The sequence below is a fragment of the Bemisia tabaci genome, chromosome 9, assembly GCF_918797505.1.
Source record: "Bemisia tabaci chromosome 9, PGI_BMITA_v3".
NCBI lineage: Eukaryota > Metazoa > Arthropoda > Insecta > Hemiptera > Aleyrodidae > Bemisia > Bemisia tabaci.
The window spans coordinates 7,022,099-7,049,716 of NC_092801.1; the positions used below are offsets into that span (position 1 = coordinate 7,022,099).

The 27,618-nt window shown below is 38.6% G+C and overlaps 2 protein-coding genes across 4 annotated transcripts in view; both read left to right on the top strand.

Annotated features, from left to right (window-relative positions):
- The first annotated feature begins 347 nt into the window (after positions 1-347).
- LOC109033310 (facilitated trehalose transporter Tret1) lies at positions 348-11,389 on the top strand. Its single transcript, XM_019045882.2, is given in 9 exon segments — positions 348-782; positions 1,411-1,519; positions 2,283-2,539; positions 3,668-3,718; positions 3,720-3,845; positions 4,791-4,991; positions 5,727-5,873; positions 7,180-7,389; positions 8,234-11,389. Coding segments are annotated over 9 exon segments (1,443 nt in total). The 5' UTR covers positions 348-770; the 3' UTR covers positions 8,564-11,389.
- Positions 11,390-12,903: 1,514 nt separating this feature from the next.
- Positions 12,904-27,618, top strand: part of LOC109033054 (uncharacterized) — a 38,977-nt gene continuing 24,262 nt past the window's right edge. The window contains exons 1-2 of one of the 3 annotated variants that reach the window (XM_019045495.2): positions 12,904-13,225; positions 15,894-15,946. In XM_019045495.2, the coding sequence (XP_018901040.2) occupies positions 15,907-15,946 (40 nt within the window). In that variant the 5' untranslated portion in view covers positions 12,904-13,225; positions 15,894-15,906. Of the gene's footprint in view, positions 13,226-13,464; positions 13,670-15,893; positions 15,947-27,618 lie in introns of those variants that run through there. The other 2 variants (XM_019045504.2, XM_072304552.1) reach the window with 2 other exon arrangements.

The following is a 27,618-nucleotide window of genomic DNA, read 5'->3' on the forward strand; positions in this document are numbered from 1 at the left end:
GAAATAAAGCTAATTTTTACAAAGTTTTTTAATGGAACAGCTTGGCAGCGCTGTGTGTTATCATTTCAAGCAAGTTATTCTCATAAGCAGCGTGAAGTTTTACTCGCTCACAGAATGCCTTGGATTCAAATAAAAAATCGTGTTTTTTCAATATTTCTGCCGCAATAATCACGAAAAAAATTTACGTCCGCACTCTCAATGCTCTATAATTCGCATGAACTTCTAAATCCCCTAGTGTTCCTCGCTAGACCCTGCATCAATCTCTCATCGATTCTAATGATCCGTAGTGATGTTTTGATAAGGGTGGCTACATTGCCTATGACGTAGTCGAATGTTTTGTTTTTGTTTGGTCTTATCAGGGCTTAACCTGTGAAACATTGATGAAATCCAATAAAAAAATTTGATAAGTTTATCGTTTAATCGCTTCAAATTCGCTTTGTTTCATAATTTTCAACGAGGATGATTTTTTTTCCTACCTGTCATAAGATGACGTCGGGAACGGAAGTTTTCTAGAATGTAATTTTGTCCTTAGTGTTTCAAAGAGTCAACCATCTGAAAGTGTTTGTTGTCGCCTATTCCTAAGTAGGTCTTCGCCTACTTACCCAGAAAGTTTTATTGTTTTCTCTTCTTTATCATTAAATTGGCGCTCCTAAGTAAATCTTCTATCACTGTCATTTTTTCTTACACTCATGCCTATTCTGTGACTACAATTACATAATTTCAGAAGGAATCCTAGCCTGCGCCATCCAAGCACCTAAGTACTCTCAACCATGGATTCTTTTGTAAGTTTCTCTTTTGTACCCTTTGGTTTTCTGATGAATTGAGCGATTTTTCTCACACAAAAGTAGATTCATATGTATACCTCACTGTGTTAAAACTTTCATTTTTCACACAAGTTTAGAAGTTAGCTTTTTCCTTTGTCTTCCACACCCTACAATGGACTTTTTTTAAACTTTCTTTCCACTGTTAGGATCCCCACAATTTCGAAACTTCAATCACGCATTTCTCAGAATAGCAAAAACTGCACTCATGCGCCTTTGTTCTCCAAGCTCTTCATTTTATTTTTTTGAAGAAAAACAAGCCTACCCTATAGGTAGAAACGTATGCAGATTATTCTGCTATCGGAGAGAAAGAACCAAGGAAGTTCTCAAGAAATTACGTAGATTAGCCTTCCAGAGAAAAAATAAAGTATGACAAGAAGTTTACAACATTGTAAGTGGAGGTATGTGGTTTTGCATTTTGGACGTCAACATGCTGAATTTTGCTACATGAATCAGTGTCGTTAACCAAGTTGAATTCACCAATTGATTTCTTCTCCTCCTCTAAGCACAGATCCATCATCAATTGGTTGTAGAAAGTTTTGGGTCTGAATGTTCTCTTTCTTATTTTCATTGGTATTTTTTATTTCAGCCAATTGCAGGTGACTTGGAAAATTTAATCCCAACACGGCGTCCATCAATTTTGACTTTTGAACCTGGGGTAGCAAAAGTATTACCACAGTATCTTGCAACAATTATCGGTGAGTAAGATGAGTAGTCCAGTGATAGTCGACACTGAAATTACTATGAATTACTAACTGAACCATCACTAGAAAAAAACACAGAAAATGTAGCCTAAATACTGCTAGTCACAGAATGGTAGAACAGCGTTGGGCTTACACTACTCTGGTGGATCATCAAGGCAAAAACATTCCGAAAATTATCATTAGAGCCCAAAAATGAATTCCAGTGATTTTCAGTGCAAGATTAAGGGGGGAGAGAGCTCACCTTGTTGTTGATCAGCTTTTTTCCACTGAACTCAGTTCCTCAATTTATCTATCCATTGCGTGCCATTATACTGGACCAGCAGACGATAGGTTGAATATATGAAACCAAATGACCTAAAATTTGCACCACCCAAGTAGCATTTCTCAACGTAAAAATCGCTATATATTGCAATTTTATCGGCGATAAAATGGCCAGGATCATCAACATCTGAGCGATTATCCTCAATCTTATCGCGCTTTTATCGCCCAACAATTTATCACGATATTTTTCAAATAAAAATCAAGATAAATGGCAATTTAATCTCGATTATATCAACGAAAATTGATCACGATTTTATCGAACCAAAAATTGCGATGCACAGCAATTTAATCGCCATATATCGCAATTTTTAATGCGATAATATCTCGATATATTGCCACCGATTTAATCGCGATAACCAACTGATAAAATCGCTATTTATCGAGTTCGCTGCTACTTGGGCATTGCTTCTTACCTTGCAAATTCTTATTTTTCCAGTCACAATCGGAGGTTTCATATGCGGCACAATCATAGCTTGGTCTTCTCCAGCTGCTGTGAAACTGGAAAATTGTGAGGATGGATTTCCAGTGGATGAGAATGACATGTCGTGGATTGGTGGCATCATGCCGATTGGAGCCATTCTTGGTTGCATTCTGACAGCGCTGGTTGTTGATATTTTGGGTCGCAAAAATACTATGATTGTTGTTGTTCTACCATGTACGATTGGGTGGAGCCTGATTGTTTGGGCTGACTCGGTAAGGTCTCATTGAACTAATATTTTATTTTAGAAAGAATATCAGGCTCTTATTATTCAAACTTTGTACCTTGATCTTCGAATAATTTCAATTTCTTTGATCTTTGACTGATTGAGTTTGCTACAACCGTTAAGTTTCTGCTCCTATCATCTTTGATGAAAATGACACATTTTCAAAGGTTTTTACTTTTGACTGTGGTAGGTAGTTAGTTCAAAGGCAAAGCCCATAATAATGATTAAATTGAATTGTATAGTTGGAAAACATGCCATCTAAAATGGCCGGAATTTTTGACTGTCCTCTTTTTAGCAGCTATTATTTGTGGTATCTACTTTCTACAGATAAAGATGCATTCAGAGCCTTGAAGCACTTTTATCTAAGAAAAAGGCCAGGAATCTGATCTGCAAGGGTAGAGGATAGTTTCAGAAAAAAGGAGATGACATGTTTTCAATCAAACTATACGATTCAATTGAGATAACACGAATCTTGGTTTGCAACATTGCAGACTGCTCATCGCATTTTATTTTTTAAGAAGAAAGCTAGAAAATACTCATCATTTTTTCTCTATGTTTGAAAACATTCCACAAAAATTTCAAGCAATGAAGTTAACCCTCTATGGCATAGTGTTACAAATTTGTAACAATTGTTTTGGGTTTTTAAAAATTAAACCTTTCCTCTGTGGCATGATTTTGCAAAATTTCATTAGTTTTTTTTTCTTTTTCTTTTAATATACTGATTCTCAAAAATTAAAAATTTTGAAAAAAAAAGTTTATACTCTATCTTTTTATGCAAGTTACAAATAGATCAGTGTCTCTCAGAACCTTAGATCCAAAATTAATTCATGTCGTAGAGGGTTCATTCAATTCTAGTCAGTAAAATAAAATGTAACTGAAGTTTTGTAACAATATCTGAAATTTTCTAACACAATTGAGACGCATTATTGTTCACTTCAGTCATTATTCCTAAGTTGCGGAAACAGAAGCACTCCTCTTTTCAGGAACTTCTCGTTTTCTAATCAAGACAAATCAAGAAGAAGTAATTATCTCTTTTACTGTTCACTTTAAGAAAAGTATGAAGGGAAATCCGAATCGGCCAAATAGTGATTAATTCAGATCTAATCCATTGATTCAGGTTTTAATGTTATGTCTTGGACGCTTTATTTTGGGCACAACTTGCGGTAGCTTTCACCATTATATGTCCAATGTACACTGCAGAAATATGTCAGAAAGAAGTTCGTGGAACACTAGGAACCATCTTTCAATTGCAAGTTGTCTCTGGAATCCTGTTCCTCTATATACTTGGAAGTTTTGTAAGTTGAATCTATTCGTACTTTATCTCTACAGTTCATAGAATTTGCCTGAAAGAGCCCTTTTTACTGTTTCCAATGATCACGCAAGTTTGATTGCATTTATCAAAAAGGAACCAAGAGCATTCCATTGTTGTGCGATTGTGCCACATACATTCCTTGCAACAAAATTACTGAAATCATGCTATAAAATAAATTTACAAGGCAATTTCCGTCTTGAATTAATAATTTATTGGGAGTAAAGACATAACTTGTTCAGATGTTTAGTTTATATTTGCAAAATGAAAAAAGTTGCACACCTCAGCGACATTGGTATGCTCTTTGTTTCTTTTTGCAAAATGTAATGCAGTTATAAGTAGCTCCATGTAACTGATTTTTTCCTCAATATCTTTGTTAGCAGGGCATTAAAAAAAATCGACAGCTTGGTAGCAATTCAGAAGTTATCAAAGACAGACACTGGGATCTTTGAAAGTGTCTGATTTAAGCAAATTTGAATGATAAACAACCGCCAAAATTTGTGTGTAGCCATGTACTGGATGGTAATTTTCAGGAATATGCATTTTTTGAGTGTGCACATATTTGAAGAATAATTAATATTGCATGGTTTTTAAGTGATACATTTATCACAGCTGCATAAAAGAGCAGGTCTTTAAGGGGCTATCCATCAAGTGTGTAATGCTAAATTTTGGATTTTTCAAACCCCTCTTACACTATCAAAACGTCTTTGTGACGTAGGTCACCATTCTTTCACACATGAAATTAAAATGGCGTAACTCTGTCCTTGACCTCCCCTTTCCCCTAGAGCTTTACGTAATTTATGAAAGGCCAAAGTAGTGTTGTTTCCATAATGACAATCGATTAAATTCATCTTAATATGAAATGAAATCTGTAGTTTGTAATGCTTGATTTTGATCAGTTAACATCACTCTCCGTCTTATTTTATTTCAGCTGTCTCTTTTTCATTTGTCGCTGATCTGTATGGTCCTGCCAACAGTCTATCTTGTGTTCATCTGTATGATTCCGGAGTCCCCTGTTTACCATCTTAAACTAGGCAGGATAGATGAAGCCAAACAAAGTTTGCAGTCTCTGCGTGGTCCTAATTACAACATTCTAACAGAGCTTGTCGATTTGTCGGCGCTAGTAGATTCGGTGTGTATTTTTTATTTACCCCCAGAAGACCACAAAGAACGCAGATGCGTGACCAACCATGTGAAAAAGTCTCTGAGCCCTTAAAATGATAAGGAATTTATCTTTCCATCACAGTTATATTCTTTATGAAACTCTTCTGACATACACATATTGTCTTACAGTTTGAAATATTCTAGGATGTATCTAACATGATATTTGAAAATTTATGATTTGCCTCACCAGTTTGCAGTGTACCGATCAAAGCTCAAATTTTACTTTTACATTGGGCTTTGTTAGAACCACTCTAAATGACCTGCAATTCATCCAGGCAAATCGCCATTTGTCTAAAACAACTCTTGATTTCTCTCAGTTCCAGACTTTGTAAACTACAAAAACTGAAAAAGCTGATTTTGACCTGAAGCACTTATTTTCATATTTCAGGAAAGTCCTTTGGGCAAAATAAAGGCAGCTTTTCCCAGGATCTACTTTATCTATTACAGTAAAATTGAACTGAGAATTTATCACAATTATTGTATTTTAATTTTTCTACCATCATTGTTTAGTGATTCATTTAAAATTGCCTATAAATCCATGTTTTGTTGATGTAAGCAGAGTTCTCCTGGTATTTTTGATCAGATTCTACCAAAATTTCAACTTTTTTTCAAACTTCAAAGAACCTTTAAATTATTTTTTTTTTTTAAATTTTTGCCTTGAGTCCAATTTCCTAACTCTTTGCCTTTGTGTCTTTCTAACCAGAGCAGTGAAACTGAAGTAATCCCTTTTTCTATTGCAATTCGTTCACCAGCTGCCGTCAAAGGCCTCATCATCGGTCTAGGTGTAATGTTCTTCCAGCAGTTTTCAGGTGTCAATGCGGTTATTTTCTATGCTGCATCTATTTTTAAGGTAAGTTAATTTTTCCCCCTCCAAATTGACTTTTTTGATAGAAAATTTTTAGATTTGTTAAAGAAATATGACCATCTATGTGGTATGAGGCACTTACTTGCTATTTTAATTCCTTCATTGAAATATTTATATCACTGCTCAAAAGACCGTTTCATGAACATAATAACACAAATAACGCCCAAAACTGTCTAACCAAACCGAAGATATGGTAATTTTAATTTTCAGCAAAAAATGCTACTATAAGGGAAAATTTAAAGTCTTAATCTGTCAAGTTCCAGGCCCATAATTATGGAATCACAATGCAACTTTGAGTTTTCTTTTGGCTTAAAAATGAACCAAACCATTCATAACTTATTCCTTCGGACACTGAACTGGGTTTTCGGTTGAAATCTCGAACTCTAATTTTTCAATTCAATTGAGTAATCATTTCTGATAAATTTTGATTAATACTAAAAATGATTCAGGTCCTTTTTCTCATACGCAATCACACATATACTTTTTCGTTTGTTTTCTTACCACTCAAATTTCTGTAGTTATGTACTTTCTTTTTGAAGAAAATCATTCATTCTGGAAATCATCTGTTAAATTGCAAATGTCGGGCTCTTCCAGAAATTCCCTCAGGAATCGTTGAAATTTCTATGATTAAAAATGTTGCAGTTATTAAATACGTTTTGCAAATACATACATGTCTATCACTTTGCAGGGCTTCCTGGCACTCAACAATACCAAACCACTACTGTTCCCTGTCAAACCACAACCATTCGAGAATCTCACACTTTAACTTTTCTGATCTAATCCCATCCATCCACTGTTTTTTATTTAGCACCATCTGCACTTTCCTTTAAGAACAGTCGGCAACCTGTCCTCTGCCATTCTCTGAACATGACCGTACCATATATATAAATCTTTTTGTCATAATCTCATGCATGATGATCGTTTGCAGTGGCGTGGCGATGTTTGCGATATATCAATTTATCCGCCATTTTTACCTATGAATGAGGATCAATACACAGGGCGTTTGCAACGAATGTCTTAATATTCAATTCTTTACTATAACTTCAAATGGAGGAATATCGATAATTGATCACCAGCCTCCACTGATCTTCTGGGCTCCCATGTGCAACCGCATGGGATTTATTCGGGACTCAATCCCTTCTTAAAATATCGGCAAATCTGCGCCAGAAATCGCCCATGTGTGAGTGTGTTTGTTGAAAACTTCGTCAACACATGCAATATTTTACCTTCTATCGCTCGCCAAAATCCCTTGATGTTTGTCACAAATTTTTCTGTTTTTTGTGTTTTACAGGATGCTGGCAGTTCGTTCAGCTATAATGTCTCATCCATAATTGTAGGCTCAGTCTGTGTAGCATTTACGTACCTCTCAACACTTATCATTGATAAACTGGGCCGAAGGGTTCTTCTTCTCTTTAGTAGCGTTGTCATGACAGGATGCACTTGCGGCTTGGGCGTATACTTTTATGCTCTGAGTCACAACTACGACATGTCACATGTTCAGGTAATAATTTTTCCAACTTTCTAAAGGAATTTTGTGAAGGACTTTGTGCTAAGCTGAAAATTCTTTACGAAAGAATAATTTTTAATTTCCAGTTTTGATAAAAATGATGTTTTGGAGAAGGAGAAAGGGGATACTGCCAGCGTCACAGAAAGCTTTAGCTTCTAATCCTGAAAACCCTTTATTTCCGCGAATTTTCCAAAGTGAAGCCACAATTTGGTCCTCTTGTTCAAACTGTTCCTGCAGCACACACAGTTTTTTTTTCCGAATGAAAATTAATACTTTTTACAAAGCATCATAATGATGGCTAAAGGCAGAAAATGCATATCCCAATTGCAAGGTTTTAAAATCTCCAATCTTGTTTTATTTTCTTAAAGGAAGACTAAGTAGAGTCATTTCTCATCAATTTTCTGTGATTTCTTTAGAATAAGTGAAACATTCATTGAAACTTTCAACAAAAACTGCCGATTAGCTCTGTTTAAAAAATTAAAAAACGAACATGGCCTCACACCATTGTAATTTCAGTACGCATTTTTTGACTCTAGCCATTGATATTCATTCAATCCACCACCCTTTTTTCTTGCAGTCTTCAAATTAGAAGATTCTTCCGTACAATGAATTTCTCTGACCAAAATGATTCAGGATATAGCCCTGCCCTCTGAAGAGATAATGATGACTTTCAAAATGTTTTTTCCAAGAATTGAATACAATAAGTAATGGAGTTTGGTTCTCATGTGAAAAAACAGAACATGAGAAATTTGAAACTTAGCAATCAGAATGCAATTTCCTGGTTTTATCATCGATTTTCTTTCACCTATCTCTAATAAATCACTTCTTTTGTTTCCAGATTTTTCCAATTCTAAGTGTGTGTGGATTCATAGTGGCATTTTCCCTCGGTTTTGGCCCCATTCCATACATGCTGATCTCAGAAATATTTTCACCGCAAATCAAAGGGACCGCCAGTTCGATTGTTTGCCTCTTCAATTGGGTGTGTTGCTTCTTAGTGACAAAGTACTTCTGTATTTTATCCACCAGATTTGGGTCAGATGTAACGTTTGGAGCATTTAGTTTCCTATCGTTTCTCGGTATATTTTTTGTGTACTTTGTGATTCCTGAGACCAAGGGCAAGTCAATGGAAGAAATTCAATCACATCTTGCCGGTTCCGATGATTCATAACGATAGAAGTATTGCAGGCTGAGTACCGGTGCAATTAGAGCTTCAAATCGAGAAATTTAGCTCATCTAGCAATATTTAAATATGTTGATGGCCAAAGTGCAGCGACATTCCCATTTGCGCCATTGCAGACTTCCTGTCATACTTTAGTCATTCGGGAAACTAGTCAATGCAATTTCTTGGAACTTTCATCGATTTTTTCTCCTCAGAATATAAAACAGAAAAAAAAACAGGAAATTTTGAAACACCCGGTGGCGGGGCGTGCTTTGCGATATATCGATTGCTCTGCCCTTTAAACCTGTGAAAAAGGATCGATAAACAGGGTGTTCACAGCGAACACCTTAATAATCGGTTCTTAACCACAGCTTCAAATGGGGGAATATCGATAATCGATTAATTACGCCTCGCCACTGGAAACACCCCATTGGAGATAAGTGGTTTCGCTCTTCGGCCATCAATACAACTGTTAAGCGAAGAAGGACCTTCAGCATAGAGGCAAATTTTTTGGTAGAAAAAAGTTTGCAGGGGTAGCTCGTATAATTCGAATTTGAGTTTTCAATAAAAGTGCCCTCAAGGATCACTGAAAATAACATGAGAGCAATCTCGTTCATTTTTGTGACAATAAACGGCGTAAATATTCTTTTTAGTCCAAAATTATGAGTGCTAAGCTCATCATGTTAAAACTGCTAATAGCTTTTCCGAAATAACTTTGTTTTTGGAGTTATGAACCTCGAATTATGATGATTCTAGTTAGGTTCAACAAGTTTGGGCATTTTAACTTCAAATTATTAGTGAAACACCTTGGTATACCGCTATACCACCATTTAGATTTATTGGCTTTCATATCCCGTTTTCAAAGGAAACTGAGCCTCTTTTAATTTTTGATATTTTTTGTTTTATCTTGGATTTAGAATAAAAAGGGAAGAAAAATCATCCTTGCCCTTCATCTCAAAGCCAGAAACTACAAAATTCTCACAATGGGCCAGACAAGGTACGAATTTAAGCATTCTGATACATGATATTTAACCAAAATTTCACATAGAACACGAAGCGCACAACAAAAATTACCGAAATCAACTCCTTACAAAGATATTTAATGATTCCTGATGCGTGAATTCAAACCACCCGCCAATAAAACTCAATGCTCTACGTGATTCACATCGCGCGTTGAACATTATTGTGACAGTCTCTGCTATATGAAAATCTGGCAACCTCAATCTTGACGCTTTGGCTCAGCTATAGCAAATTGCTTATAATTTGAACAACACATGGTGGGAAATGAACAGTGCTCGATTGAGAGGCTTGCTGAAACTGTTGTAGTGCGCGATTTGACTCACGTAGAGCTTTGAGTTCCTTGTGAGCGGGCAGTTCAAAATCCGCGTAACCAATGTGAAATAAAAAGGTTAATATCTTCGTCAGGAGTTAGTTTCAGTAATTTTCGTTGTGCGAATCGTGTTCTACGTGAAATTCTGATTAAGAAACCTGTATCAGAATGCTTGAATTTGTGCCTTGTCTAGTGGTCCATTGAGGTACTACAGAAGGTACCTCATTCTCATTCCTTTAAGCAACCCATGCAATTTCTCTTTGGCATTTAAGTTATGGACTGAATGCAGACGATTGATCTTCCAGTATGTTTAACTAATATTCAAAACATGTATTTTAATTAGCTATAGCCAACAGGAGTGTAAGGCCGTGTCCAAACGAAAATTTGATAATGACTAGGTGACCTCTTCTTTTACCTTTACTATAGGAAGGAAATTTTATTAATCTTTCAAAAGAAGCTGAAAGAATTTTAGCCTGCTCTAAAGATGAAAACACCTTTAAGATCATGACCACAATGATGATCGCTCGTATGCCAGAACGTCCTGAGGTACACTGGATTTTTCATTCTTCTCTTTGACAGAATTTTATGTTACAAGGAAATCAGTGAACATTCATAATTTGTGTTTTCTGAATGACTTCATCGTATCATTAGAAATTTTTACCGAAAGTATATCAAGCATAACAGTGATTAATTTAAGATATTCAATGTGTAACATGTAATCTCCTGTCAGTTCCAACTGAGGAGAACCCTATTTTTCTTTTTTGCATTGTTCCTCACCATCGCTGTTTTTTTTAGGGACTTCATTTTTTTAAAATCAAATTTTATTAAAATTTTTAAATTCATTGGAATTTTTCTCCATGATTAGACCAATAAAAATGGACTAGGTAATGAAATCACTTTTTTATTGAATTGTCCATTCCCAGTGTATTTTTATTATTTTAAGCATAATCATGTAGAGCTTTAAAGTTAAATTTGTTAGTTTTATGAAAATATATTTTATGATGAATGCATGATTGCTGTTGTGCGCAAGAATGCCCTTTCTTCTAGATTTTCCATTTTCTCCCCAACAGAAGTTTTTTATTGAATGGACATCAGAGAATATTCATTCTATATGCTCTTTGAATGACTTCATTATATATTTAGAAATGTTCACCAAGAGCTTAAGCATGATTGTGGACAGTGCCTCTTGTAAAAAAAGTTGCGTCTAAGCGGGGGAAAATGAAAAATCTGAGTTGAGTGGCCTTCTTACTTTCGACAACAGGTGTGGTTACCTCATCTCTTGATCCTCCACAAATTGATCCCACATACAATAGGAAATTGAGAGAGAAGGGAAGTATTGAGATGTTGTGCATCCTTCATGTAAGTATTTTTTCCCCCTGTCCTGTTCATATCTGTGATTATTATTATTAAACGTTTAAGTGTAAAAAAATAATATTGTTTATGCCTATGTATTGACCCAATATTTTATTTGTTTGTCTTTATATTACAGCCATATATTTTCGTTACATTTCGTTGATTTTTTTCCAAAACACACCTTTTTTTCAGTATGATTTAATTTAATGTGTGCAAACATATTAGCATGTTGACAACATCACTGGCGACTAATACGAGAGTTAATTTTGAATTTCTAATTTCACTTGCATTTCACCATAAATGATCTGACTTTAGCACATGTTGTCCCATTTTCTTCTGTGTCTTACCTATTTTTTTCACCAAATGAAAACCCAGCAACATTAATAACTGTCTCCAAATTGAATAAGCATATATTTTCTACGAACTAGGAAAAATTCAGAGAAAGTTTCAAGACATGCATTAAGTTGCTTAGTTGTTGCTTATGAGATTTTTCAACCCTAGCCATTGAAACGGATTTTAATAATATTCCATTTGGACTGCATTTTGCAATTTGGAACTATAAATTCTGGCTCTTCTGGAAAAACACTTATGTGCATAAGGAAACTAATGGCACAAACGTTGTTTTTAAATCGGGCTATAATTTATAGTTCCAAATTGCAAAATGTAGTCCATTTAGTAGTCACAACTTGCAATCCTAACATAGCATTAAGAAATGCCTGCATTTCTGAGGGTATGCAATCTTAGCGCGTTATAAGCATGAGAAATTGCTTAAACGTCTTTTGAAGGAGATTCTACGGAGACAGGGCAACTTTAGCCTTCTTAGAACTTTTCCAGGTTCTTGAGGCCAGACAAAGTTTATTTAATCAAAGTGTATGCTATTGCAACCTTTACTGGCCGTAATCACGGCACATAACTAACCGCCTCACAATGTTGCTGCAACATGACTTTGATAAACGCAGCGAATTTTTATCACTCATACCTTCTTTGTCTCATAGCTTTCCAAGTATTAGTTGCAGTAGTTCAACACACTAGACAAGCATGCTTATACATTGACCTCCATCTCAATGGGCGTGCATTCGCGCACGCAAAGAGGTCTTGTTTCACTAGTTCTTTGAACATGAATAGGGCCGTGATAATGTATTTTCTTTGAGGGGGCTTGATGACAGAGAAGTATTTGTGGCGGTTGCCAATTTGACGGGCATCAACTCATTTACTTGAGTCCTGTGCGCTAAATCCTCTCGAAAACTGGCGTTTCAGGAATTAAATGGCGCACTTTAAGGGTGTAGAACGATTTAAACGCAGCTGTAGAAGCTTACAGCTTTTTAAACGGAGATTTTTCATGTCCGAAATGACTTAATCGCGTTCGACGTGGCAACTGCGTTGGCTAGCAATCTTATAGCCGGCATGCGGCGGCCTGGGAATACAGATGGGCGGGGAGGGAGGGGGGAAATACATCGCATTGAATTGAACTCGAAGTCTGTACGTGAAACTTCAACTCAGCAGAAACCCGGCGGCATTAACGTAAATCTGGTCTCGCTGCGCATGCCCCGAGTCGATAAAAGCACTACATCTCGCGTCAGACGGTAAAAAAGTCCTCTTATCTGGTAATGGTTTTTTGGTTAGCTGCCATGCTGTTGTTGTACCACGGTCCCCTCCCACCCACCCGCTTTCTCTCCCCTTCCGTTGTATCCGTATCTCTATCCGGTGACTCCATATTGCCGTTCCTCGTTCGGTCCGTGCGCCTGTTTTTGCCTGTGCCTGCCACCGCGCCGAGCCGTGAATTTATAACAAGTCAAGTTGTATTGTTGTAACTTCGCCCAATCCATAATTGAACTTTCGTGCATCCCAGCGTCTGGATTAATTAGCACGCCTGTGCAATCGTGCAAATTCCGCTACGGTTGTTGATTTAGTTTTCTGTTCGGTTGTCGAAGTGTCGTTTTCGTTCCTGTGAGTTCATTCGAGTTTCCATTTTGTATTGAATAATGACGGTGAGTTACTAGATCCATTTTATTCCTAATCGATTGTCTGGGGGTATTTAGAAGTGGACATCTTCCAAATAACTCGATTAGCAGTCAGATGACTAACACACTGTAGGCAGAGGCGTTTATTAGGCGAACTGTGAATCATTTAAATAGCCTGAGGAATACATGAACATAGATTGAGAGATAATGAATGAGCCAATCACACCATGAATGATGTCTGAGACAGCTCAGAGCTGTATTCTTTGGACTTATTCATACCCAAATTTTCTGAGTTTTACCGAAATGGTTTGATAATATTCTTTCTGTTTTCTGAATGATTTGATTTCTCTTCCGAACCTGGAATTCTCATTTTTAAATGCTGTGGATTTTCTGACGAAGGCTAGTGGAAGTAGGTCCCGAGGATTGTGTAAGAGGACAATAGCCTTTACTTTAAGGCATTCGAAAAGTAATGTAAGAGAGTGCACTTCTATTATCTGATGTTGCTTTCACTGTACATTTTAATCTGTTTATCACAGTTCATGCACAGTTTCAGCAATTCCGTATACGTCCCCTCATGTATTAGATATTTCAGGTAGACCAGTCTAATGGCTTGTCACTTGAAAGGGTCGATTCACCACTAATATCCAGTAAACTATCCTGTTCTGGATTTGAGCATTATGTTGCACTTTTCGAAAGCTCTATCATTCAGAATTAATCTGTCAATGAATCTAATTACCGCTCTGAATTAGTTACTCTGCTCTACTGCTCAATTTTGGTCCATATTTATAATTTTCTGACTTTTTCCCATCAATGTTTCTATCATAAGGCTGTCTCTGTAGAAACATTTCCGGCTGTCTCAGGTTCCCATCTAGTGTATCAACAAGGTGATGTTTAGTTATTATTCCAAACTCTATGGTTTAATGAGAGGCCTTTAAAGCGCATTTACTTACATGCCTTTCATTTGATATGGATCAGGTTTAGGTCATTATTTTTTTTTCTCTTTTTTTTTTACCAATTTTCAAGTAGCCTACAGGGCTGATCCTATGTTGAGGTGATTCATCAAAGTTTCTGACGTGGTTGAATTGACATGCGATATATCTCATTTATTATGTCAAAAATCATGGCAGATTTTGAATTTTAAGCCCCAAAGAGGATGACAGTCCGTGTTAATGAGCCCTGAGTCATTCAAAATTTAGCAGAATTAAAAATTAGCAGAATTCAGAGATGTGAAAGCGGAATTCTGTTAGGAGAAAAACTTTGCATTCGATTAAAAAATTGATGACTGTATTGAATGCGAAGGTTTTTTTTCAAACAAGATTCTGCTTTCATTTCGCTGAATTTTGACAAATTCTTGGTTTAAAATGATTCTTTAGGTTCATGCGCAGGGGCCATCATCCCCTCTTTGGCCAAAAATTTTGAATCTGCCCAGATTTTTGACGCAATCATTGCGATATATTGCTTGCCAGTTTGACCTTGCTAGAAAAATCACCTAAATGTGCGAGCTCCAGGCGACCACTCCCTGAGACCATCAAACTCAGGTCACCTGTCTGGGAATCAAACCTGGTACTTCTTGGGCGCAAAGCCAGCGCTACATATCCACATAGAGTCATAATGTAAGTGGGAAAGCTAGCGCTACTTTTAAGCATTTTCCAGGTCCTGAATTCCAAGACTCCTGTGTGACGCCGGGTCACTATTTGATACATGACCGATTGTTTGCAATAAACGAGTGCCCAGCCATCTAATGTAAACAAAGGAGGTAGGAATTACCACATATTCCACTCCGCAATTTTGGATTGAACGTGTATCGAAAAAGTGACCCGAGCTTGGCGCACACCGGACGCGAAACTCATCGAGCAGGACATGGCGCCAGCTCTCCCATTTATTCTATGACCCTATTTACTCTATGCATAACCATTACACCACAGGATGTTGACAGAGGAAGTTTTCCTTTTTGTCCTAATTTGCAATACCGATTGGGTGGAAAGTGTTCGAAAAAGTTTTAAGTTGGTTAGCCTACATTTCCGTTTACCCTGGTTGACAATACATACTCTGGTATAGAAAATGTACAAGCGTTCAAGATCCCTCACCGGTGCATGGTGCAGGAAATTTTTGGATGAAAACTTTCTGAGCTAAAAATGAGACATAAATTGAGAAGGATTTTTTAAATTCTTTGGCCTAGTGCGTTTCTACCATCCATCCGAAAGATTCCGATAAAATGAATCCTCTGCAAGGAACTCAGAAATCTTGCAATGGAAGAAGGTGTAGACCTTCTTTGTTTGAATTTGATTGGAACCAGAGGCGGTTAAAACAAGGGAGGACACCCCGAAAGAAAAATGTTGATAAATGCATGTGGTATAAAAATGAGCAAAGTTCTAACCACCTCAATCAAGTGATGCAGTGACCTGTCACCCATGAACCTTCCTAAATCCTTCTGGTTTGGGGACGCACAAACAATAGTTGTAGAGATGCGGGTGACCAGCCAATAGCAAATTAAACGGCTGTATGTCATCTTCATGAGTCAGTTTTTTTTTCCTTCTTTTTTTTGTACCAATAATTTTTAGTGATCTTGTACCAAATTAATAATATTCACATTAAGATTCAATTTATGATTGAAATTAGGGTGCTCTGATATGTGTTTATATACTTGTCTAGATATTTATTTGTTATATTCATATTTTTCTTTCGGTTTTTCCAGATGCAAACCAGCGATGTCAGTTTCATCACCAACGGAATCTATTCCAACTGATGGTGAGTTTTCAGTTTCTTTCCTACATTTTATTCTGCCTGGCTCGGATTGGTAATCACAAAGGAGTGATGAACCTCGAATTTTGTCAGAGGTCAAGCAGGGGTGCAGAAACTTTTAAAAGTTCCCCTAAAGTAGATGTAGGTTTTCTCATTTCAAGTTTTCGCAGAATTTTGCCGAACGCATGAAATAATGCGGTCGACAGTTCTGCTCCCTCAAAATAGCACGCTTGAATGTTTTGTTTCAAAGAAAAAACCTCCTCCTTGTCTCAGGGCTCTCCCATTTCCTGAGAACGGACTGGGACGGCGCCGGTTTTGTGGTACAGATGTTTCTGCAACCCTGAGGTCAGCAAACTTGTTCATACGTAGAGAAGACCTGGCAGAGTTTCCAGCTCTTTGGTAAAGCTTGAAAGTCAAGTAATTTACACAACCTGAAAAGGTGAGGGATATATAAGGCAGTGTTTTGGCTCCGCAATTTCCGCTGCTGCCGCCATTACAGGAAGCGCGGACAACTTCTGAATATCTTTTTCTGTGATTTAAGTCTCTGGAAGTGGAGATTTTCGCTCATAGTTTAGCGAAAGTCAGTGTAATTGGACCGTGTTCAACAGCGAGGAACCAAGAAATATCAGCTACATATTGCCAAATTCAACTGGGCAATCTAAATTTTTACAAGATAACGTTTGTGCGGATTCCTTTGAAATTTTTACAGAATTTGCTTCGTACAGTGCAAAAAATTCACTGAAATCTGCACAAAAATACGCTTAACCGTTTTAATGTAAGAAATTAATTGCCAAGTTAAATTTGGCGATGGCTAATGTGGCTTGGTTCCTTTCTGCTTAATGCAGTTCCATTTACAGAACACAAATAGAAACATAATTAAAGTAGAAGCGTCGTTTGAAGATCGGGAAAAATCAAGCGATCTGGAAATTCTAGAGTAAGAAAAAAGTAAACTAATTGGAAAATGAAGAAATAGTGGAAACTCTGCAGAATGCACCGAGTGAAACGTCACTGTTTATTTTGAAAGTAAGAACTAATTTGGTGTTTCTGAAGTTTTAGTTAAGTATCCACCTTAAGTTTTGCGGGTAAATTAAATGCTAGGAACAGGAATTCTCAGGGATGTTACCACTTAGAGAAGGCTCTAACCCATCAAATCTTACCCCTGTACTAATTTCTACCTCATGGATAATTGTCAACTGGTTCCGAAAAGTAACATATTTCATTTTACCCTTTGTGATAAGGCCTCAACGTAATATGCCAGGATAAATGCCCAAGTTACTCAAGTGTTGTTAGTTCAATATTGTAAATTGTTGCTGTAGACAAAAAAAAAAACACTTTAAAAAATTAAGCCCATCTTTTGGACCATACAATCATGTACTTTAAGTCATTGATGCCTTTTTATATTTTGAAATCAATTTTCATTCTTTACAATCAATTTCCACGAATTTCCGAATTTTGGCTCGCCTGCATTGTGGATTTTCTATGTTCAAGGAACTTTGTCCAACCTTGAAAAGTTAGGAAAAATGTATGAGTTTTGCTGCGGAAATTTTTTCCTCCTGCCAAAACATTCTCGTTTTTTCACTCTCAAGATACTTTTCACCTTTAACTGTTTGTGAATTATGATTAGAATTTTTATCAGAAACCTTTTCAAAGAACCCTGAAAAGCCAGGGAAAAGTCGGGGGCTTTTAATGTTCAGAAAATCCGAAAAGTCAGGAAATTTTTAAATCCAAGAGAATTTTTCACCGTGCAAACAGCGATGTTTACGGTAGGTCGTGATTCGGAAAGCTGGAAGAATTGAAGACACTCCGCCTTTCTCAAATGCTAGGTCTGAATGCATTTAGTCGTGCTCTTGGAATGTTCCTGTTGCATACACAGAACCTTGCAGGCAATCTGGTTTTCATAGGTGCAGAAGCACAGCACAACGTAGGAATGGCTGCGGTTGTTGTCGAGGGTTTTTTACGCTGCATTTACAATTGAATCTCGTGCAAAAACCGCCAATGTCCATTTTTCCAGTCTTAAGTTTTTTTGAGTCAATAATGCTTATAAAGAGTTGATACAACCTTACAAATGGACGCATTTCTGTCAAACGGAACTATGTGCATTAAGAAATGAGCCCTGAGACCCATAAGAATACATGCATACCAGGGCTCACGTCAAAATGTACATAGTTCTGTTTGCCAGAAATGCGTCTACTTGATGAAAGGACTCGTTTTGGGATTCAGGAAACCTGAAGAAGAGTTTCAACGCCACTTTCGTAGTTGCAACCAACTCCGAAAAGTATTATGAACTCAAAAAAATTTAAGACTGGAAAAATGGACATTAGCGGTTTTTGCACGTCCCGATTCAATGGAGAATTTGCACACACTTTATTGCTTCATCTGAGAGTGCCTTATGAGCTAAGTTTGCAGTATTTTTCATGATTTTTTTTTGGTATGGGAAATTGGAGGAAAATGAATTTAAAATGTTAAAATAATTCAAATTGTTTACCGCGAAATTCGGATGAGTCGTGTAGCACCATGACTGCATTGGAAAATGGTGCAAATTGCAGAAATGCCATCGGTAATTTGCGGGATTGCCATTCATAATGCCTTCGTGGCAATGTTTTTCGTAACTAATTTGCACCATTTCCCTGGTAAAAATTGGCGATAAGAGCTGCGTTTCAAATTACCATAGGAATTTTTATAGCCGGCTAAAGAAGGCTACAGAAAATCATATAGCTGGCTGTAGAATGCGGAGGAAATCATACGGCCGGGCTATACGAAAAGATAAAAAATTATGCAGCCGAGCTATAGTTCCTATCGCCGGGCTTCACACTTTATCGCCTGGCTGTTGCTTTTTCGCCATCGATTATAAAAGGCTATAAGAAATTGTGTAGAAATTCGTGTGCTTTGGAAATCATTAAGATTGATACGGAGCCACCTTAATGTTTACAAAACACACGTTATATTTTCCTTTAATACATATTTTTTTTTCATCAATTAAAACGAGAATAATCCATACAGGATGTGCAAACATTTCAAAATCATGAGTTGAATGACTCCGCCAGATTAAATATTAGAGCCTAACACAAAGCGGAGCGGCGACGCACTGGCGCCTACAAACCTAACAGGGATACTTTACGCATTGCGCAACGCCTGAAGTCTCCACTTGGGTTTGTAGGCGCCAATGCGCGTTTCGCGTTGGCTGCCTGCCGCGCCTCAGCGTGCCACGCCACGGCGCTTTAAGCAACCATTTCACACCAGACGTATTGCACAGTATCATACGAAACTGAAGGCGCTCTAATATATTAGGACTGGCAGGCATCCATCAAAAGTACGGAGCTTTCCTCGCAAAATAAATCAAGATACTACGGCCCAAAAAGAGAGCAGTAGTCCAAAAACTCACTAAGTCCTAGCATCCGTAATTAGTAACGTTTAGCATAAACTTTATCGCCTGGCTGTTGCTTAGTCGCCATCGGCTATGAAAGGCTATAAGAAATTGTGTAGCCGGCTATAGATGCAATTGGAAATCTTACAGCCGGCTGTAGGTCTATGGTATTTTGGAACACAGATTCTACTGCCAATTTTTACCAGGGTTAGCAACGCTGCGCTGCCGTGATTCAACATGGCTCACTTGACCTCCGGGAACGGAGATGTTGCATGTGTGAGGGATTTGCGATTTGACTATTGATTCTTACGTAAAAGTTCGCGAGAAACACGATGGTGCCCCTGGTTTTCTCTGAAATCAAGTCCCAAGCTCAGAAAAAGCTCTCAAGTAGTTGAGGCCAAAATGGAGAGGATATCCCACGCTATCCTGAGAGTCCACGTCTAGGTCCATGCAAAGATAGGGAGCAAATACATTGACAGGGCTGCCACTTTATTTGTGGACTCTAAAGCTGAAAACACTGTAACCCTGCTAATGTATTTACTCCCTATCTTCGCATGGAGAGTTTGTCTTGATGTAAACGTGGACTTTCTGGATAGCGTGGGCTATCCCCGGCCATTTTGGCCTCAACTTGAGAGCTTTTTTTGAGCTTGGGAGTTGATTTCGGAGAAAACCAGTGGCACCATCGTGTTTCTCGCAAACTTTTACACAAGAATCAACAGTCAAATCGCAAATTCCTCACACATGCAACATCTCCGTTGCATAGTAATAACTAGAGGTAACACGATTGTAAATGCTTGGGAAGTAATTAAGAACCGTAGCCATACTTTGTACTATCGTTGTACCTAAGAAAACCAGAGCGCCTGAAAATGTGTGTGTATGCAACACGGACATCGTGAGAACACGAATAGTTGCATGCAGACCTATAGCCATTGAAAGAGCCGCAGCGCCTTCAATGTGTCACTCGTTGCATTCCAACGTCGTTATCGCACGACGCACGGTGGATCGAGTCAGTTTTAAGGTGTGCTTTAAAATGATAATTTTACAAGGAAACCATTGGAGCCATGTTCAGGTCCTTAAAATTGTGTCTAAACGCAGTTATGAGCTTTTAAAGTTTCCGAATTTTGTCCGACCTGTCCTATTGACTCGATCCTCTCTGCGACGATAGGGCGGCTCGAGTATTCAATTCAAAAGTGATACACTGCCGTGCTAAGGAAGAACGCCGTATGAACCATGAACATTCGACAGTTGCCAAATTTCCCTCGATGAAACATGGATATTTATCACATTCGCGCATATTTTTCCTTGAAATTTCCAGTTATTTTAGATGAAATTGCGTACTAAATTGTCTGAAAATTTTGTAAAATAATGTATGTGTCAGCCCTGTCAATGTATTTGCTCCCTATCTTCGCATGGAGAGTTTGTCTTGATGTAGAGGTGGACTCTCAGGATAGCGTGGGATATCCCCTCCATTTTGGCCTCTTTTTGAGAGCTTTTTTTGAGCTCGGGAGTTGACTTCAGAGAAAACCAGTGGCACCATCGTGTTTCTCGCGAACTTTTACGTAAGGAACAAGAGGCAAATCGCAAATTCCTCACACATGCAACATCTCGATTGGAAGTTGCTCTCGTCGGCTGTTCGGAACCGAGTGAAAAGAAAGAAACAGGGACGTCACAAGAAGAAATAGGGACAAATTTTGCTGTTTCGGACAAAACACGTCTGAACACGACATCTCAAAATTCACATTGCTCAGGGGCCCCATCATAGAATAATAACTAGCTGACGCTATAAGAAGGGCCACGGCAACCTTTTCAATAGGACAGCGTTTTCCATGACCTTGAACGATCTCAGTTAACCATGTCATTGTTGTTAGTTATGAATCTCAGTTAACCATCCTCGGCGCAGCTCGTATTCGCTCGGCCTGTCGACCATTTCAAGGTCATTCGAAGGCCCGTTGTGGATTCGTCCCCGTGGCGCTTCTTATAGCGAAGCTATTCATTATTCTATGGTCCAGACAACCCTGGCGTCTGGCCGAGGGAAACGGGCACATCACAGCAGGAACGACATGAGTTTCCAGAACCCTCGAGCGATTCCCGAAAACCCTGAACACTTGCAGGTTATCGCCCGGCCGGCCAACCCAAGAGACCTTGGAGAAGTAGTGTCGAGACGGGTGTGAGAAAGGGGAACTCTCTTCGCCGCCGGCACCCTGTCCCTTCAACCCTGTCCCTTCCCGCGCATCGGGCACAGTCCCTTCTCCTCAGTGTCAATCTTGAGTTTTGACGCAGTTGACGATCGGGCGCCGAAGTTACGCTCACTACAAGTGTTTTTGTTCAACCCCCGAAGACAGCAGGTGAATTCTAGGATTCTCAGTGCGCGATACCCATCAAGTGTCTATATCCCCGCGGTATTGTTCTTGTCGTCCCGTTATCACTGACGTTTTTAGCGCGACGCTTTGCAATGGGGTTCATATGTCCGGAAAACAGCGGAGACAACGGCATCTCAGACGGTGGCCAGTCGACCTCCAAGAAGAAGAATCTAATTTTGCGTACGTATCCTCTTGTGACGCAAGGCAGAAGACGTAACCCTGCTGAGCGCATACACTGGAAAAAAAAACACATTGGATCTGGAGTCCAGACTCTTGAAAACATTGTCAAGAAAAAATACTCTTGATTCAATCGGATTTTTGCTCGAAACAAAACGAAATCCGCTTAAAATAAGAAGCTTGGTTCTTGATTTAAGCTAGATTCTGATTGAATCAAGAGTACTTTTTCTTGTCGATGTTTTTAAGAGTCTGGACTCTAGATACAATGTGTTTTTTTTTCTTTTCTTTTCTTTTTTTTTCCAGTGTAGTTTTTTTGCGAACGAAACTGTGGAACGCGCTCTCCAATGCGATGAAAATAGTTAAGCGCGCTCTTTAATGTGAAGGAGATAGTGAACAGTTCACTGTAAAGTACGCATGTTCCTTTGTGGACAGCAGTGTGAAGCGACAGCCTCAAAAAATACGAAGACTAACAATAAGTGTTTTTTTCACCCCTGCCCTCGTGTCCCTGGTGCGTTTCATTCGTTCCACGCCGCAGGGACTTCATCGAACAACCCAACAGTGCAGACCGAAGACAACACCCCTTTGACGGAAAGAACCTGATTTTGAGTTAATAAAACATCTGGTCGCCGGGTTCCACATGTGCTCTTTTGAAAACTTAAAAAAAAGTCTTGGCCTGTGAAACAGCGCCATTTGACAGTAGGAGGAATGTAATTTTTTAAACCTCAGTTCGGGGTGTCTAGCATCAGGTTTTTCTCGATTTTCCCGATTCTATCAGGATTTGAGGTCAATCTGGATTTAATCCGGATTTCATCAGGATTTGTTCAGGATTTGAGATAAAATCGGTCGTAAAATCAGGAATTGAGAAAAGTCGGCCGTCTGATCGGATTTTTTTGTCGAGCTATTTTTGTGAAGTTATTTTTCCCCGCCAAAAATCAGGATTTGATCAGAATATGAAAAAATCACGAAATCAGGATTTCCTAAAATGAAAAAAAACTAGACACCCTGGAGAAGCACTAAAAGCCGAAAATTTACTTTTTCACAAATTCTCATCAGGGCCGTTGTAGATTCACAAAGCAGTGAAAGTATAAAGCATTGAGTGGTTGCGTGATGATTAAGTTAGTCTTGTCGCCACCCGATTTTTTATCTCTTTTTTCGTTTTTGCAGCTGAAAATGAGTTGGTGACGACCCGAAACGTTCTGCCTTTTTTGGGTTTTGATGTTTTTGGCCTTGTTTACCCGTTTTTTACTTTCTTTTTATCGCACTCGTTTTTTCGGGCATGTCTTCTCGTGTACTTTAGGGTAAAGCAATATACTATCACACCCCAAATGAAGGTAAGGCCGTAGCCAGGTGTCGAGGAGGAGTTACCTAAGGGTTGCGAATAGTTCTTGAAAGCCGAAAGTTAGTCGTTTTTTCAGCCTTCAGATTTCCTCATACCGGAAAATTTCCTCCGTCCGCGAACAGTTCAACAACACTGCCGTGCTAAGGAAGAACGCCGGCCGTGTGAGCTTTCAGGCGTTGCCATATTTCCTCCAATATACAGCGAATTTACTGGGAAAATTGTGAATATTTTTCTCTGAATTTTTAGACAATTTTGTTTGCGATTTGATTTGAGCTAACTAATCTCAAACTTTCAAGGGAAAATAAGCATAACTTTCCTTGAAAGTACATGTTTTATCCGGGAAAATTTAGCAGCCATCGAATGTTCATACGGCGTTCTTCCTTAGCATGGCAGAATATGCGATGTGCCATAATATTTCAAAAGTCAGCGGGCCTGCTCTGTTTTCCTCATTTTTCGCCTTTTTCTGCCGTGGAACGCAAAAACGCCGTTAACACCATTTTACATTTTTTGTAAACAATGTATCATAGCAGAAAAACTTGTGTACCATGAGACTATATTTTTACAGAATTTTTCCGCAAATACTATCAAGAACTTAACGAAAAATTTGAGGTGCAATTGCTGATTCAACAATTCAATTGCTACAAACAGTGAGAGCAATGTTTCAACGCAGATTTTACAACAAAAAAATGCTACTTTAACCACATTGTAAACTAATTTAACCACGGGGCTGGTTGAAGTAGCATTTTTTTTGCTACTTAAACCACATGGTAAACTAATGTAACCACGGGGGTGGTTAAAGTAGCATTTTTTTGTTGTAAAATCTGCGTTGAAACATTGCACTCACTGTTTTTAGCAATTGAATTGTTGAATCAGCAATTTTTTTTTCCGTGTAGGTAATAGTTTTTATTTTAAAAAGTGTTTTGTTCCAAGAAACGAGGGAAAATCTTGATGGATTTTCGGCGTTTTTGCCGAGCACGGCAGCATAAAAGGAGGAGATTTTAGGTGGAAGAAGAAATGCATCGAAAAATTTCCTCATGTACTCGAGGATTTCCTCACGTCACACAATACGTCGCCCTCACGACGAAGGGGCGTATCATCAAAATTGGCCATTTTGAGTTATGAATGGATTCTTCTGCACCTCAAGTTCCTTCTTCCATCGAGCCTTCTTTGAGAGCTCAACTCTCAATATTAACTGAGTTATTAAGGAAAAACAAAAAGGCGTATCATAAGAAAGACCTTTTCTGAATTCGGCAAACGGGCGCATCATATAATGCGCCGCTTCGCGGTGTCCGCTACCTGACTTCTACTCTATGATACGTCCTCGAAAATCAGACCCTTTCCGTTTGCGCGACACAATATGCCCGTCACTCATTGATCGGGTGTGTTTCTTAGTTATTGTTTCTGCATTTTGTTATCCCTGCTGCAGATTTTAGATCAATCTGGCGGTATTTTTTTATTATTTGTCGGCGTGTTTTAATGCAACAGCCTAAAGAGCTCTTTTTTGTTATTCGTCAGGACCAGTGGCGTAACGGGCGCCCCCGCAGACCCTGCTATGCAGGGGGGCCCAAGCGCCTAGGGGGCCCTCCGGGCCTTCGGCCGCCGAAATTTTGTTTTTCTCTGTCTCTTTGATGCTTAGCTTTGGTTTCAAACTTTGGGCCTTTACTTACCGAGATGGGGCTTCTTCCGCTGATTTTTATTGTTAGCTCAGGGTTTTTCATACTTCTTTTGGACTGTTCCTAACTTTTTTTTTTGCTGAAGGGCCCCTGCCTTCCAATGTCCACTCAGTGATTACTAAATTTTTCTCTTTTTTGTCACTTTTCGTAGGTATTTCGGGCTTTGGGTGACCCATGAATCTAAAGGGCCCACAAGGCCCTTGGAGGCCCTTCGATTCTTGGGCCTGCATGGGCCCTTTTGTAGATCCTTGGGCCTGGGCTGGGCCCCCGCCACCCTTTAGATCCTTGATCCTTTAGGGGCCCCATTTAATCGGGTACGGGATCCGGGACAGTGAGGGGAGAGGCATTCCAAGTCCAAGTCCGTGATTTGAAATTTCTCGGGCCAAAAAACGGGAAGGGGTGAGGGAAGTAGAGGGGCGGGAGGGGGGATGATTTTGGAATTTTATCGACATGGGGGGGGGGGCCCTAGAAAAAATTTTGCAGGGGGGCCCAGCGGAAGTCCGTTACGCCACTGGTCAGGACTCAGGAAACCTAAGTCGGGGGTGTTTCGGTAAACACGATTCGTATTGTCAGTCGGGACTCATTGATGTCGATGGCTTTTCGCCTCATAATTTTGGTCTGACAGGATTTTCTGGGAAAAGATCTAAATTGTCTGGGGGTGTATAGACGGCAAATGTCAAACGATTCTCAACTAGGTCAAGATTTTTTCAGTTTCTATTTACGTATCAATAAACACTTCGTTAGCTCTAGTTAGTCTAGTTGTTCTCTTTTGACGACGAATCAAATGTAATCATGTTCGTTTTCATTTGTCTTTCACCTGTAATTATAATAAGTGTAAATTGACTAGTATCGATGGTTGATTCTTTGATTTTTCAGGCATACTCTTGCTTCATCATTTAATTGAACATTCATCATTCATATTTAACTTATTGTTATAACTGTCCATACACAGTTTTCACTACCTGGCCATCAAGAGTAAGCAAAATGAAGTATTTTAAATTGAATAAGAGAAAAAATCTTTCCGCCGTTTTGTTCAGGTAATGAGATTCCAATATTTAACGTATCAAAGCTTTTGGTAACATTATTAATTTTCAGCAATTAAGGATGGTAAAAATACATTTGGAGTGGCAATGAAAACATTATTTTTAAACACTTCAAGTTGCGACCTCTTTTGATCAAAAGTAAATGCAGTTAACCAAATTTGACTTGTCGTGTCAGAAATGAAATTAAGCATCCTAATGCTGTCAATTTTAACAGTTAACATTATTTCATCTTTGGCGAATGAAAAAATCGGTTTTACTTTATCTTTCAAAATGAAATGTCATAGTGTGCCCTAAAATTGGAATATCGACACATCTCTTTGAATTTAACCTCCTCTTTTTCTTATTTAACATAAACACCCCTAAATTGAAGTATGTAAAACTATCAAGGAAGACATAAAATATATCCTCTTATGTTTATAACTTCAGCATAGATTCCTTTAAAGTCTTATTAACGAGACACTGCTTTTGAATATTCTGATTAAATATACGCTTTCTTGATTTTCTCATTTTCATAACCTTTTAGACATCTCAAAAAGGATGTTGTTACCTTAAACCATAGTAAATATACAATACTGCCCACCTAGAAAAAATTCTGAAGAAAAATCAAACTCAAAGAAAATAAATTAAGTGAAAGAACTAACAAGAAAGGAATGAAATGGGGGAAGATACACGGAAAAAACGAGCTTAGGGTTGGGACCTACATGTTAGTGCTGGACACTAACGAGGGTTAGGTCAAATGAAGCCACCAAGTCAGAGGAGTGCTGGGCACTAAACAGCTCGAGGCTGGGTCACTAAGGAAGAAGTAGTGTCAAGCCCTAAAGTGATTTTGGAGCGAGCGTAAAATATGAAACGCCCCCACCTGGGACCGAACTCGGATCGCGCCGGAGGAAGACCAGCGCGTTACCACCAGGCTATGGTGACTCCGACGTCTCGTGGGTGAATTTACACCTGTTAAGCGCAACTACGTCTCGCGGCATCTGATTAGTACTACTCATGTTCAGTGCCCACCTGTACTGCCTTCCGGTGTTGAGCTGTACAGCGCTTAGACGCCAGCCCTCAACTACTCCCCACTAAACGGCCAGGAGTGCTCAACACTAGTCTTGTTTTTTCCGTGTAATATTTCAATGATATCAGGGCTGCTAGGCATAATTTTACAAATTCAATATGATATTTAAAATCCTGATATTTTTCCGGTGCTGAGTGCGAAAAAAAAATCAGATACGTTAATTAGGGACCTAGCGGCGAAAGAATTCCGTTCTTCTAAATCTTATTTTTGCTCTCCTGAAAAGTAGTCAAAATCTTGATACGCCCCTTCGTCGTGAGGGCGACGAATAGATCGAGTCAATCAGAGAAGTCGAACTTGAAATTTTCAACTAGTACTGCAAATTCTGATGTTTAATTCGTCACATTTTGAATTTCAAGGAGTGCGTCTAGAAGAAAATCTCACGAGGAAACCAATGGAACCACTTTTGAAACCTCAAAGTTTTGTATAAAAGGAGTTATAAGCTTTTTAAAGTTTCCAAGTTTTGTCCGATCTCTCTTTTTGACTCGATCCACTGTGCGCATGCTCTAGTATTTTCCGTACATCAGCGCGTTTGTTCGTGAGAAGGGTGCCTACTGGCAGTGAAAAATGTCATTCTAGAAAAAAGAGAAGAAGAAATATCCATGGAATTCCACATGGCTTCCTTTGCCAATCCGTGATAATTCTTCAAGAATGTCTTA